Source organism: Pholcus phalangioides, unplaced genomic scaffold, assembly GCF_987345545.1.
Source record: "Pholcus phalangioides strain wild (caught in Gottingen) unplaced genomic scaffold, Ppha-v1.0 ptg000002l_1, whole genome shotgun sequence".
Lineage (NCBI taxonomy): Eukaryota > Metazoa > Arthropoda > Arachnida > Araneae > Pholcidae > Pholcus > Pholcus phalangioides.
In genome coordinates, this window is record NW_028301595.1 from 14,027,432 (window position 1) to 14,042,484 (window position 15,053).

At 36.2% G+C, this 15,053-nt stretch overlaps 1 protein-coding gene across 1 annotated transcript in view; it reads left to right on the top strand.

Annotated features, from left to right (window-relative positions):
- The window catches only part of LOC149089440 (teneurin-a-like), a 415,199-nt gene that overhangs the window by 228,387 nt on the left and 171,759 nt on the right, over positions 1-15,053 (top strand). The window contains exons 7-10 of the mRNA XM_089238543.1: positions 1,771-2,027; positions 2,135-2,374; positions 8,258-8,368; positions 10,056-10,348. Of these exons, the coding sequence (XP_089094669.1) occupies positions 1,771-2,027; positions 2,135-2,374; positions 8,258-8,368; positions 10,056-10,348 (901 nt within the window). The remainder of the gene's footprint in view (positions 1-1,770; positions 2,028-2,134; positions 2,375-8,257; positions 8,369-10,055; positions 10,349-15,053) is intronic.

A 15,053-nucleotide genomic window follows, 5' to 3' on the forward strand; every position in this document is an offset into this window, starting at 1 on the left:
ACAGAAATGCTTTCTTTGGCTGCCATAATGCAATTGTGGAGCCAACGTATTGTGATCTATTTTCACAGTCCTAATATTTATCAACACGTGGGGTCTCACAGGCCCTGATATACTGCAACTAGGCCATTCTAGAAAACAAAAAAAAACTCACTTCCACCGAAATAGTATGCCCCTAATGCAGTGATTCCAAATCGGTGCTCCACGGAGCCCCATGCGAACTCCCAGGTTCCGTGGTCACTCGAGGAAAATTAAAAAAAAATAGTAAATTTGAAAAAGAAGTAATTATAAATATTTTTGGATAATAAAAATAAATAAGTAACTTTGATGAATAAATGAAAAATAGGCCTACGGGTCTCCGTTTTAGAAATTATATACTAAAAAGGGCTTCGCGAGTCAAAAAAGGTTGAGAACCGCTACCCTAATGCATACATGCCAACCTTGGAACCAAGAATGTTGGTCAACAACAAGGGGAGCGATGTTATGGTACTTAGCTATACCTAAATTTATTTTTGTCATGAATTTTTGTTTTAATTCGGAAATCAATTTTCTTCAATTTCAGAAAAAATCGTGAATCTGACATACTATATCGAACTAGCAGTAATACCTGGCACTACCCGGCTTTTTTCATATACTGGGAGCACTGAGAAAAGTGACAAACCAATGTTTCGGAACCAAGTTAACCAAAGCAGACATTCTAAAAGTCATTGTTGTTGTTGCTGAACAGTTTTATAACTCTTTCATTTGCCCTTTTAAAGTAGCCTATCATTTAAGTTGGCGGCCTGTTTGGCACACTCAAAGTTCGGCAAAGATTGGTATAAAATTATCAATTTGCGTAGAGAACATTACACAGAAAATCAATTATGTATAAACATATAGATGTCGAGATTTTTGTTTTACAGCGCCATTTATGCGTGAAATTTGAATTTTCTTTCATTTATCAAATGCTTTACGCCAAGAAAAGTTATTTTAGTACAAACCGCAACCTTTTTGTATCAGTTGTTGATTTGATATTTATTCTAAACTCTTGATATTTGTTCTTTGGAGATGCGATCTTCGCGTGACGTCATTTTGTACTCGAGAGGATAATGGGATTCAAAGAAATCCTAAGCAAAAGAAATTTCTAGAAAAACCAGACCTCCGGTTTTTTTTTTCGCGATTCGCCCTAGTTCCGTATTTTATAGTAGAAATTCGTAGAAGCTTCGTAGTAGTTGGATTCGATTCACGGAATAGAAGATTCGATTTTGAACGTTGCCAATCTTTCAGCGCTTGTAGCTCGCCATTAAAACCAGATATTTCGATGAAATTTGTGTCACCTTAAAGCATTTTTCCTGTTCTTTTCGAGTATGTAATGAGTCTGCATATAGGTCTCCCAAAAACCTCGAAAATTCCGGTTTTTTTCAGACTTGACGCATTTTTTTCCCGTAATCAATTATCCTCCATAACTCGAAAACAATTTCAGATAGCACAGAGTTGATGGGGTGTTTCGTGATCCACTTGGGCTCGTCTATCACTCGTTTTGTTCGGCAGAATAGGTCGGATTCACTCTGTATAGCTTTGTTACCTGGTACATTTTTATTGCACCCCTTCATATTCTAAAAAAAAATTAATAATATAATTTTTTAACGACCAATTATATGTAATTCTCCCAAGTTAAGCTTTATTTTCCAAACTTTCGATTCAACGACTTCCTAATATAATGCCGGCTTTCCGTTGAGCGATGGGGCCGTTATTACGAGCGTCGACTTATTTGAATTTCATTTTCTTTTGCAGGTTGTGTTCGACGGCGTCCCAGAAATCTCCGTTATCGAGAGGAGTGATACCCGGCGGTATTGTTGGAATGGCCGATCCATCTATTCTAGCGACTCTTCCATCCAAAAACTCGGTTACGACCAATGTAAACGGAACACATTTTTCTGTGAATACTTCGAGTACGACTGCTACGACGGCGAGTAACAGTTCGAGTACTGGTGGTCCAACTTACAGCAATCCACTCCCCGCTTTCTGTGGTACGCCGAATTCTACTACAGGTCAGTCTATTCGCACGCAGACGAGTTTTTGATTTACGGTAGTTTGCGATAAATAACTGAACATTGTGAATTGATGGAAAATCTTTGCTTTTAAATTATTCTTTTAGGTCCCATGGTGCCTATAACGAATTGTGTTAACCCGCAACTAATCCAACCACCTACTGCACCCCCTTCGACTGGAAGACACCACTTCATAACATCGACGTCCGCTTTCTCGTCGGCGGCCATTGCTAGCTCCAGGTTCCATTTCACTAAGACTTGCGTTCAAAGATGTTCTTGGAAAATGTCCACCATCGTCCTAATATTTGTGGCTGTCATACTTTCAGCGCTGATGGCTTATTTTGCCGGTAGGTGTATGTCGATATAGAAAACATGAGAACGAAGCGAGGCAATCCGATCAATTGTTTATATAAGTCAATCAAATGATATCCGTACTAGTGGATCTACTCCGGACAGAACGGACCGAGCACGACCATGCTCTGTCGCTTACGCGGTATACGTTCATTGTCCAGAAGGGCATGGTAGTGCGGGAATTACAAGGAGAAAAAGTAATAATAACTGGGGTCCCTATTATGGGATCTAAAGGAATCCTCCCCCCAGTCATGTATGCGCATTCATATACAGTTAGCAAAACATTTGCGAGGTTAGAGTTCTTCGTTATGAGTTCAGACCCTTGCCCCCGCTTTTTAAGCACCCTTAGACAATATGGATTCGAAGTAGCATGTACCATCCGAGGATGATGTCACTCTCCGCTATTGCGAAGATGAATTTAATAAAGAGAGAAAATTCAAATTTCTTTGTAGGGAATCAAACCCACGTCCTCTCACCTCCCTAGCGCGTTCACCCGGCAAGCGAGAGGACTCAAGATATCTAAAAAAAAAAGATGTTTGTAGTCAGAATCCTCTAAGAAATTCCGTTGTAGTGCTTTCAAAAACTAAAAACTATTACATAAAATACAAAAATTACAGCGGTTATCCTTCTAAGCCAGCCAAGTTTGCGATATGAATTTGTACTAATGTCATTAATATGATCACGAAAGGTAAACTCAGAGCTATAAATAATAACCAGGTCAGTAGCGTAATATCATCTCTGTAAATCTTAATGTCAGTATAATAATAGAAAATAATAGAATGTTTCATGCGAGTAAAAGACATAACAAAGCATTTGTTTATATTCAAGTGTAGATGATTCTCGGTACATCTACAGTGATAAATATAGATTAACCCTATCTTCAATAAAAGAGCAAGATTCAAAATGTACAACGAAGTCAAATATTTTCAAAGTCATCAGCAAATAATAAACAATTATGAAAGGCAGCTGCTAGGTCACTAATAAATACGAGAGGCAACAAAGATCCAAGGACAGAGCCCTGAAGGACTCCAGATGCTGCACGAAATCCGTCAGTAACAGATGAGCCACGAGATTCCAAATACTAGTCTGTTTTTTGAGGTACGAAGCAAATAAATTACAAGTATTATCAAGAAAATCAAATTCTGTTTTTAGTTTTCACATCAATATATATATAGAGTGACTAACACAATCAAATGCTTTAGTGAAGTTTGCGTAAATTACATCAAGCAGGACGTTTTAGTTCATTTGTATTAGTTTATTTAGTTGCTTATTGTACAAAAATTGATGGCCCATGATCAGTTTAGTAGGCGTACTGCATTAATAACGTTCAAATAACAGAAATTTTATGTCATTTATCACTAATAAGTATATATAAAAAATATCATGGATACACCTACTGAGAATTTCTCTTCTGTGTTATACTTTATTGAAATACGGAAAAGCAAAAAACAGCAACATAACCGTGAAAGCATCAAGCACACAAGATCTTGAGATAATTAACCTCTTCGTTCTTTCATTACGAAAGTAATTCCTCAAGCTCATTGAGAATTTTTTTAATTGCATTTTTCTTTTACCCTTCATCATCTCACACACACACACATGAATATATTATGTCTTGCAAAAATTCCCAATTTAACGAGATAAAATGTATATATAATACATAGTTTTGAGCGGTTTTCAGAATTAAAAATATAAGATAGTTAATTAATCTGTAAATATCGTTGTAACGTTTTCAAAATCTCTTAGAAACATGGTTGAGAGTGGTTATGAAATTTTAGATTATCGTTGAACGGTTTCAGACTTTTTTTTTAAAAAAATAAGAAATATCAATGAAAGGGTTTTAAAATCTGTTGAAAATAACGTTGTAGCGGTTGTAAATTTTTCTAAAAATATATTATTTTCGCCGGGAGATTTAGTGAACAATAGAGATGTTTTTAAAAGGTCATGATTGCACAATAAAAAGTTTTATAAAAGATATTTTTATAAATTAAAAAAACAATCAATAGGCCTATTTGTTACATTCGCTTGAATGTAACCGATGCGTAAAGAACTTTTATAAAACTTTTATAGTGTAATTCCGGCCTTGACGCTATTTCTAGAGGTGTGTCAAAAATTACAGTTTAAATCTTTTTTAGAAATAGTGTCGATTTTGTTATTGGCATTTCGTTACTGAGCAGCTGCAACAAACTGGAAATTAAAAATACCTAAATAAAAAAATATATAGAAGTTATTTGCATAGGCAGTATATTTGCATATGTGGGGACTTTATTTTGTAGATCAATATGCCACCAAGAAATAGAAAATATGCATTTCAAAAACATGTCTGCTTCTTTTTCGTGCCAAATTTTTTAATGCATATTTTCTCATTTTTGGTTCGCATTTCAGAATTTTCAACTCTTTTTCAGGATTCGTTTAGCACATAACTTATGTATATATTTTGGGTTTTCTATGCATATTTGGACATTTTTAAGTGCATATTTCGGCATTTTTAGATGCATATCGTGGCATTTTTAGATGCATATCGTGGCATTTTTAGGTGAATATCGTGACATTTTTAAGTGCATATTTGCATATTTTTAGAGCATATTTCGCCACCTTTTTTAAGACATTATCTAGTTCTGGCTGTAATTATAACTTTTATTATACCGAAATCGATAGTTCACGACCACTTTAGTTGGCATATTCCGTCAATAACCTTCAAATAACATGCGAAGCCCTTATGCCATTTATCACTAATAAGAACATAAATGGCATCACGGATGCACCTGCTGAGAAGAATCCCTTCTTTGTTATAGTACATTAAAAACAGCAACACACTCCCGCTCAAAGCATCAACCACACAAGATCTTAAGATAATTCACTTCTTCGATCCTTTATATTCCGAAAGTAATTCCTCAAACTCATTGGGAATTTCATTTTTTTTTATTTTAATTACATTTTTTTTCCCCACATTTTTACCCTCCATCATCTCACATACGAGTGTACGTTCCGCAAATTTTCAATTTTAACAAGAGAAGAAAAAAAAACAATTTGGAGCATTAAAAAAAAAATGAATTATCACACACACACACACACACTGTTCCCGAGATAGCAAGTCGATGATCTGGCAAGAGAGGAAAGAGATGATGGTGATGGTGATGATGCCTGTGGTGTGTATTCAGTAATCTCTTTGAAAGTGCGATCAATAATGGAGTGAGAAATGAAATAGATGATAGAGAGAACGAAAGGAAAAAAAAATGGAGATAGAAGAGAGATAACGCAGGTACAGAGAAAAGGAGAAGAATAATTAAATGGTGATGGGAACAGAGAAGAAGACAAGGCGGATAATTTTTTGTTGTTTTGTTCAGGAGATTGAGGGAAAAAAAAACTGATTGTGACGTTATAGTTATCAGAGATAACAAAAAAAAAAATGATTTAATATAATGAATCTCGAGATCGATATCTGAGAAATCGAATAAAGTCATGTTCAAAACTGGGGAAAAAAGTCTAGTAATAAATAACTATCTGGTTTCTGTTATTTAGTAGACGCTGGTGTGCCATATAATTGGTCGCGGTGGTGTCTCTGATCCTATCCAGATGGAAATACCGTGATTAATTAGCTTTACGGTTGTGATAATTCGATTATTTGTACGAATTTTTCTTCTATTTTTATTGATATGTTTTAGTAGATTAAGGCACGGTCTGTTCTTCATAGTTTGGGCCCATGGCAATCACAACTTTTCGTGGAACTTTTATACATATTATTCTTTGAGTCAGAGGCGTACGCAGAAGGGCATGGAAGTTAAGATGAGCAAAACTAAAAATATTTGATTGTATTTCTGTAAAACATTAAAATATCGGAAGAAGATGCTGATTTTGCATCTGAGTGGGCCCCGAAAATTTATGGGGCTTTGAATTCGTGCTACGTTTTCTGTGCAAAACGGAAACAAGCGCTTAACTCACGTGATATTTGACGGAAAAAAAATCGGTAAAATCCATGAAGCAAAAAAAGTGTAATAATTTGGTAAATGGTTAAGGAAATCATTTTCTAGATATTATTTTCTGAGTTCCTTTATAGACAAAGAAAATTATCAGATTTTTTGCTGTAATTTTGTAGATAATTTTAATCATTTGTGATAGTTTATAATTATTTAATACTTTGAATATTTTCTAAGAAATTTAGCATGATCGTTCACATAACAAATAAGAATGTTTGAATAAATTTGAGAAGACTGGATTGGAGTTTCAAAAATAATTATGTTGTAAAAAAATAATCCAGGGGTTGTTTTTATGAAGTTATCATGCGAAAAATCCGAATTACCATTTATTATTATTTTTAACAAATTGTGGAGCTTTCCCCACTCCCGCATAAAATTATAAATAAATCATACGGTCGCACAAATGAGAAAAAATAATTACACAGGTTATTATGCCGGGGTCATACAAGTAATTACGTGGAAAAAATGTGCACTTCGTCAAGATGCGTTTTAAATAAGTGTTGTTCAATCTTTTTAGAGCTGTGAAAGTAGTTGAGTAATTTGGCGGACAACTGGAAATGTGAGAAATGATTTGACAAAAGATAAACAATGAACGGAAGAAATAATTTGAGGATCAAAATCTATATAAATAGAAGAATATTTTGAGGACCGACCAAAAAATATTGATAGGAAAATGTGAAAAATAGGTTGCAGCTTTCTAACGGGGCAGAAATGAAAAACCAATATAGAGATGGAATATTATTGAATAAATAATAAAATCATGCACCAGCTATATCAATAAATTGGTCGAGATTTTTCGTGGACCAACAGAAACTTTTCACGGACTGTTGGAACAGCACTGTTTTGAAAAGATTTGAACATTGAAGGACCGGACACACCCCGCTTTACGAATTGATTTACGAATTCCAGTTTGAGGTATTTGATAGACAATTTCGAGAATTTTAAAATACTTTGCGGAATTTTTCAAGGAATCCTTAAGATGATAATGTGAACTTTTCGTTCATTATCCTGTTCCTAAAATACTAAATCTTTTTCACTCAATGAACCACACGGAAAATAATGTAAATTCCAATTTTAAAATTTATTCATTTGCTAGAGGGACACATTATGAAGCAATTATGCAATATTTACGATGCTTGAGAAGTTGGATGCATTGACGTATATGGTATATCTGTGTGATCCTAATTATTTCTGTAATTTTGGTATATTGCAAGAAATTAACATTTAAGTAAAATATATTCCATAAACCATAACCAATTAACTGACTAATTTTTTAAAAAAGAAACGTCAGTTGCCACTTGTCTAACAGATGACTATTCTTATAGACCTGCTGGAAGGACCCCCTAGTCCCTTGGGGTCACAGAGGGAATGTTCCTAATTTTATGTTTATTTATTTTTATGCATGCATGTATTTTTGTTCTGTGTTACTGTGTTTTTGTCTTTTTGTAGTAATTTGATTTGAAGTTTTTTGATTATAACCAGAGAATATCTTAATCACAATAAAATTTCAACGAAACAGTTCAGCTTCAATTAGGAATAAACTTCGGAGTATTCCAATTAAATATAATCGATTACATGAAAGAGCAAAGTCAAATTTCATATTGAACCCCCACCCCTCATCCAACAAATAATGTGCACATCACATCTAACGAATTATACTTCACATTGTTTCTCACATAAAATTTCATGCGTTACACTTTGCGTGAAACAACTTTCAAATTATTTATTAAAATCCCCTTCAACCTAACGATACTTCTATCATACACAGCAGTATACAATAACCGTAGCTTTCACCAGCAATAGCCTGGTAATGGCTCATACTTTGTAAAGTACCTGAACTCACAAAAAGCATGAATGTATCGATGAGCAATTATTTAATCCAATTCTTTACCATACTTTCAGCTGTAGGAAGCATGGAGGACGGCCTGGAATCAGCGAAGCCATGTATAGTAGTGGAAGACGGTAAACCTCCTCACGAATCGACAGGAACACCGCTGACCCTTCTGACGAAAGGTATGTCTGCAATCGTATTACGATCAATATTTCAATCCTGATCACACACAAACAGTATCAATCTATTCCCCTAAAATTCCTGGTGACTCTCAATAAGCGTCAATGAAATGCACGTGACAATCCGAAAACAGGTTGATATTTGGTGACACGAGTTAATTTTCAAAAATTTGAAATTTCATTTAGACCCTTCTTCATAACATATACAGAGTGAAAACTCAAGTCAGTTTCACCTCAAATGAGTCTGTTATACGAACATACTTTCAATTAGGAATAGTATTTAAATAACGTGTCCTCCTTAGATATGTGATTGCGTCACTGTACCGAGATGCAAAATTTAATTCTTTATACGGTCCAATATGTGATTTTTACCCTGTCACTAACTCGCAATCAGGAAGTTATTCTTCTGTCCCTCCCGAGCGCAGACAAAAAAAAAATCCAATTCTTTTTTAATTGCAATATGCGCTGGCATATATGAATTAAAAAACGCTGAAAATGAAGGGAAACTACAGCATATGTGAAGTGTAGAATGAGCTTATGCGGTTCTTTCCCTCATTTCAGAGAGATTTTGGAAGTCCAATATATATATATACAGTCAAACCTCGTTAATGAGTCACTCTTGGGACCGCAAAAATATGACTTGGTAAGCGGAGTGACTCGTTAAGCGCAGTAAGCCATAGCTGTGCCAATTCCAATTGGGAGTTCCAAAAAGTGACCAGTAAGCGGAGTGACGTGTTAACCGGGTGACGCACTAACGAGGTTTGACTGTATATGTCTTAGTGAATATTGCACTTAGAAACATTTATTTTTTTGCTGGGCTCAAAAGACGTTAGGGAACTTCTAATTGGAAGTTAGAGAACACGGAGGAAGTTATAAAAATTAAATTTTGTATCTCGGTACACATACGTTCCTCAATAAAATAAATTACACATCTAAGATGGACACGTTATTTCAATACTTTTCCTAATTGGTATTACGTTTGTATAACTAAGGGTATTTAAGGTGATACGGACTCAAGTTTTTACCCTACCTTATACAGTGTGTCCTGTAAATGCTAATGCGGCCTTTATCTCATCAACCATCCTTCGTAAAGATATGATTCCAATTTAAAAAATGTTCAAATTGTATTCAAAAATTACCTTGTAGCAGTTTAAAGAGTGAAAAGGCAGTGTGTCAAAAAATAAAATAAAATTATACGGTCCCCTTATCCTCTAACTTCCAATTAGAAAGTTTTTCGTCTGTGTCTTCTGAGGCCGACAGAAAAATTCCACGTCTCCAAGTGCATTACTCGCAGAGATATTTGGATTCAAAATTGGAGAAATGTTATGAAAGAGCAGCAAAAAGTAACGGATAACGCTCCTTTTTTCTCACTTATGCGGTTTTTTCCCCAACTTTTCTCAGATTTTTTTTTTTTTGACCTCGGGGGCCACAGGGAAACAACTTCTTAATTTTAAGTTAGATGACAAGGGGACCGTATAAATATTTGGTTTTTGTTATTTTGCGACACTGTATTTTCACTCTCAAATCTGGGTAATTTTTGAACGCGTTTTGAGCATTTTTTAAATAAGAATCACACATCTACGAAGGACGGTTAATGAGATAAAGGCCACATTAGTACTTACAGGGCACCCTGTCTATTCCCTGACATCGCATTGTTAATTGGTGCACATTTTCATTCGATTTATTTCAGACGTGAACCACATCGCAACTCCACAACCAATATGCGTTGTCGTACCCAGGGACATATCAGAGTACGAGGAACACCCTCCGGAATTGAAAGATTCCAGGACGCTACAGCCTCAAGAATCTTGGAACGTGTGGTTTAGTCACCCGGAAGCTTCTTTCGTCAGATTGAACTTCTCCGTCCCGCACGGCTCCCGATTGGCTCTCCTGGCTAGGAAGAACGAACCGCCTTCAATCACGTCCTACGACATCATGGAAGTCATTGGCGACGAGTTGCGCAGATACGTCAGAGCCGCTCTGGTAAGAAACGATTCTAGCACACATTTCCTTCCACGGAAGGGCAAAAAAAATACCTCAAATACAGGTTAATTCAGACCTCGTGCGCAAAACTTTGGGAGCTTTGAACCACGAAATTAGCCATCTATGATAAAAATAACGATACATATAGAAACAGGGCTTCGTGTTTTTAATGACAGCGCTTCCAGCGGTCCACCGCTTGAATTGTGATCATGAATTTAGTGATAAAACTTGCTTGTTCAGGTGTATTCTATCATTCATCAAAGTTTTTACCCATATGATCTGAATCTCTATGAACAATAAAAATTATATGAAGAGATGGTATTTTATCGGCGTGAAATATACTGAGAAATTGAATTTTCTGGATGTTATGCCGAAACTGATATTTGGAAAGATAAGTGATTTGCCTCCTCCAGGAATCGAATCCCTGTCCCGTTGCAATCAATTCAATTTCTAAGTGAAAATTATAATCACCCGCAAGGCTTATTTCACGCATTTCAGTCAAGTAAAAATTGAATACAGTTGAAATATTAAGTATAATGTTTTAAACATGACTCGAGAAGACACGCCGATATCATTCCTTTGAAGAATATAATCCTTTTATTTTCTTCCAGCTCATGTTTACCTTCGTATATGTAGGGGTATATATATATATTTTTTTTCATTCCCGTCAAGCTTCCGGATGTTATATCTATCAGCTACGTAACATTTCCCCTTAAGATTAATCCAGATTCTATTAACATGGTCACGTTCCTTCACTTTCATACTGACCATCTGGGAAAGAAGAGAGTAGTTGCAGAAGAGATCCTACAAGGCTTTGTACTAGGACCCGTAGTTTTTTTTATTTTATTTTATTTCTTGTGTTTTTCGGACGTCTCGGTTGTGCGAGAAGTGAGTCACGTACATATCCAAATTGTGGGAAGCTTGCCAAACTGGAAAAAAGCTTTACGTGGAAGATCAGCTATATAAGACTTAGAAGTTGCAGAAGTACAAGGTATAGAGAAGCGACGAACACACATACAAATTCTTTTCCACTTTTTTTCTTTCTTTTTAATATTTTCTCATATTTTTAGGTTTTTTTTATCTTCGTTTCTCCGCTTTTCAACGTTAATATAAGAGAGAAAATGTTAGAGATTCCACCATGTCACGCATTTCTTTAATAGTCTTTTCTCTGGGTCTTAAATTCCTTTTTAAAAAAAAAATGTTGGAGAAGGAATTAAGATTGGTCACACAGATGGAAGAAAGCTACGTAGGATATGAAGGATGAGGAAACACTGAATAACTTCCATAATATGATTTTCTAGTCTTGAGGAAGACTATATATATCGTCGACGTGAACATGCAGACATATTCTAAGAAACGATTAAAGAAATTACCGGTTTTTAAGAGTACAGTGTTGTCCAGCGGTGAGAAGATATGTGGCTCTCATCCCGATGACCCGGGTCGCAATCCCGGCATGTTCAACCTCGTTACTTCTCCTTAACTATTACGGAAATCAAACCTGTAACCACTATTCCAAGTGCCCTTAAACTCTTCCTAAACCCAATTCAAAGACGTGTAGTCCAGCGGTGAAGATATGTGACTCTCACCCCGATGGCCCGGGTTTGAATTCCGGCATGTTCAACCTAATTACTTCTCCTTAAGAAAGTTACTTAACATTAAGAAAAAGACATGATGTCACATATTACATGGCGGTTTTTTTTTTCAATTAGAAAAATCCCACGTCGTTTCGTAATATTTTCATGTCATTAATATGAAGGTTATAAATTGACGTTATTCTCATGTTTTTACATGACGCAAATATTTTATCACATATAATGTCATCATCGTTCGGTTCAAAAATAATTCAAATCATTTCGCAGCTGAAGTTTATTTGTTATGGAACGCGTGAATATTTAAAATCCATGGATAATAATTAAACACGAGTATTCTTTGGCCAACAAATGCCATAATAATTTTCAAGAAAATTATTAAAAGAGTGCATCTTTGTTTGAAAGAAGAAATAAGGAGACAATGGTTCTTTTTCATATAGTGTGAGAGAATTTTCAAGACCAAATTTCAATGTGTTATAATCTAGGGATAACTTTTATTCGAAAGACTACGATTATGCAACGAGAAAGTAAAAAGCACCTGTAAATACACATTTTATTGTTGAGTTGAGCGTGAATAAGGCAATTAATTTACTTATAAATTCACATGTAAATTAATGTGATTTATGAATCAAATTGTAATTTAGTGTTTTTAAATAACTTAATTTATTTTTATTTATTTATTATTTACAAATTATTTTGAAATTTATTAATGCATAATAATTTAATAATGTAGATAATAATTTAATTAAATTTATAAATTAGTGTGATTTATATACAGAGTGCATAGATAGCAGGGCGTATGGCATTTTACTTGAGAACTTGATTCTAGATATTTGTATTTCCAATTAGAAAAATGTATTCAAATAACGCGTGGTACTCAGATGTATGTCATTTATGTTGTGAGGGGTTGTATAGTTATTAAAATTTAAAAAAATAACTTTTTATATCCTCCCCTGTGATCCAAAAATACCAATTAGATATTTGTTGCCCAGTCTCTCCTGATGCCAAGTGAAAGCATTCCACGTTTCTAAATGATACGTGTGAATGATACAGTGAATATTGTACTACTACTACTTCACCAAACAGCAACTCTGGCCATATCGCAATTTACTGCCATTAGTGAGATGGGTTGGAAGTGAAGGCGCTGTCTATTGATGGTCGCCTCGAGTTAGGGAAAATATCTTATCGATATCCTCCCTTGGGTTCGAACCCGGGACCGTGACAACAACCTTCACGATGGTAGACGAGCATCTTACCACCATGCCACTCGGGCACAATGAATATTGTACTGGAACTCGAAAAACGGAGGAAAGTTTGGAAATAACAGCATTAAACGTGGGAAAACCGATATCCCGCGGATCTGGCGATGAACCTATGCTGGTATCGCATTCCTTGCAGTCCGTAAATAGAAATCTCTTCTCGTTAAAAGTCTCGCCACGGAGCAGCACCTCCTAGAGATAGAAGGTACCTGCAGTTTGCTTGTGACGTCAGTAAAAAGTCCATTTTCCCCTCAGAATATTCAAGAGAAAAAAATTCGCTGCTCGTGCGAGTATCATCGTTGTGAGGAAAAGAAATGATCGGGCTAAGAATTGGCGATTTCTATGCCCCACATCCAATCACTAATCGGTATTTGTGTGCCAATCAGGAAGATTCTGCGCCAAAATAAGAAGAAACGAAATAGGATGCCGTGTTTCAAAATGTGGCAAACTTGCTAGGTAGTCTGAATGACGTTTATGGCGAACACTGCAGAGGCCTTCTATCTCTAGGAGGTGCTGCACAGAGAGCAACAGTCCTACAACGGTGCAATGTTTCAATCATTACACTTCGCTCACACACTGGTGTACAAAAATTAAGGACGAGACGGTTTTTCTAATGTAACGTCGTGCAAACGTGTTCCAAATCGACACGAATAATACCATAAGATCCCCAAAACGAAAGAACATGTAAAAGTAAACAAAACTTTCCAAAAAAAAAAAAATCCAAAGCATAAAAATTAATTTATTGAAAAATTAGCTTCGAACACAATTGGACAGAAGACCGAAACGTCCATGTGACAAGGCAAGTGACTGTCAAGGAGAATCCAGCTTTTGTAGTGGATATGGTCACCCTTGACTCCTATACCTGATTTACATCGTTTGCCGATGCTGAGTATAAGGTTGTCAATGAGCTGCTGAGGCGGCATTGCTGCCCATTCCTGTTGTAGCGCCAATCGCAGATCCGAAATCGTCGCTGGCGGCTGGTGACGTGCTGCCAAGCGTCTCCCTAGGGTATCCCAAACGTGTTCGATTGGATTTAGATACGGAGACCTTGCTGGCCAATCGATGCGCTGAATATCTTCGCTGACCAACAACTCTGCGACAGCCACTGTACAATGAGGTGTAGCGTTGTCGTCCATGAAGAGGAACCTAAGACCCATAGCACCCCTAAAAAGACGCACGTGAGGAAGGAGAACCTCGGTAGAATAGCAGGCACCCAGTGACTAAACCACCACCTTGGAAGATCTACGGGTACCAAACATGATACCTCCCCAAACGAGTATTCCGGCATCTCCAAACCGGTCCCTGTCGATGATGTTTGGAATGGGGGGTTATTGCGTGTTCCCCGCTCTCTCCAGGTGTGTATGCATCCAGAATCGCCAGTCAGGCTAAATCTGCTTTCATCTGTAAGAGTACTCGACCTCAACTTTTCAACTTCGTCTTTACTTTTTGCACTCCAGCGTAGTTAGAATAATTGATGTAGGATAGCCACAATACCCATCGCAAGCATTGCACAGAAACAAACCTAACGTTAGGTTCACAACAAGTACACTCACATTCCGGCATGTACCAATTCGGTAGAAGTTACGCAGAGGAATGTGTACGAAAGCACATGTACGGTTCGATGTACTAGTCCGTAATGGGTAATGAGTTGATCTCATAGGCGTCTGTCGATCTATCGTGATTCGCTTACAACGTGATTCAAAATGACGTCCAATTTGAATGTAAGAAATTCTGGTAGACAATGAGCATGTTCAAAATTACCAACCACTGATTATTCTGGTAAAAAATGAAGATTAATGATCTTCATTTTTTAAACTCTCTCAGGTCGTTACACCAGGGAGTCACGAGCAGCGTCAG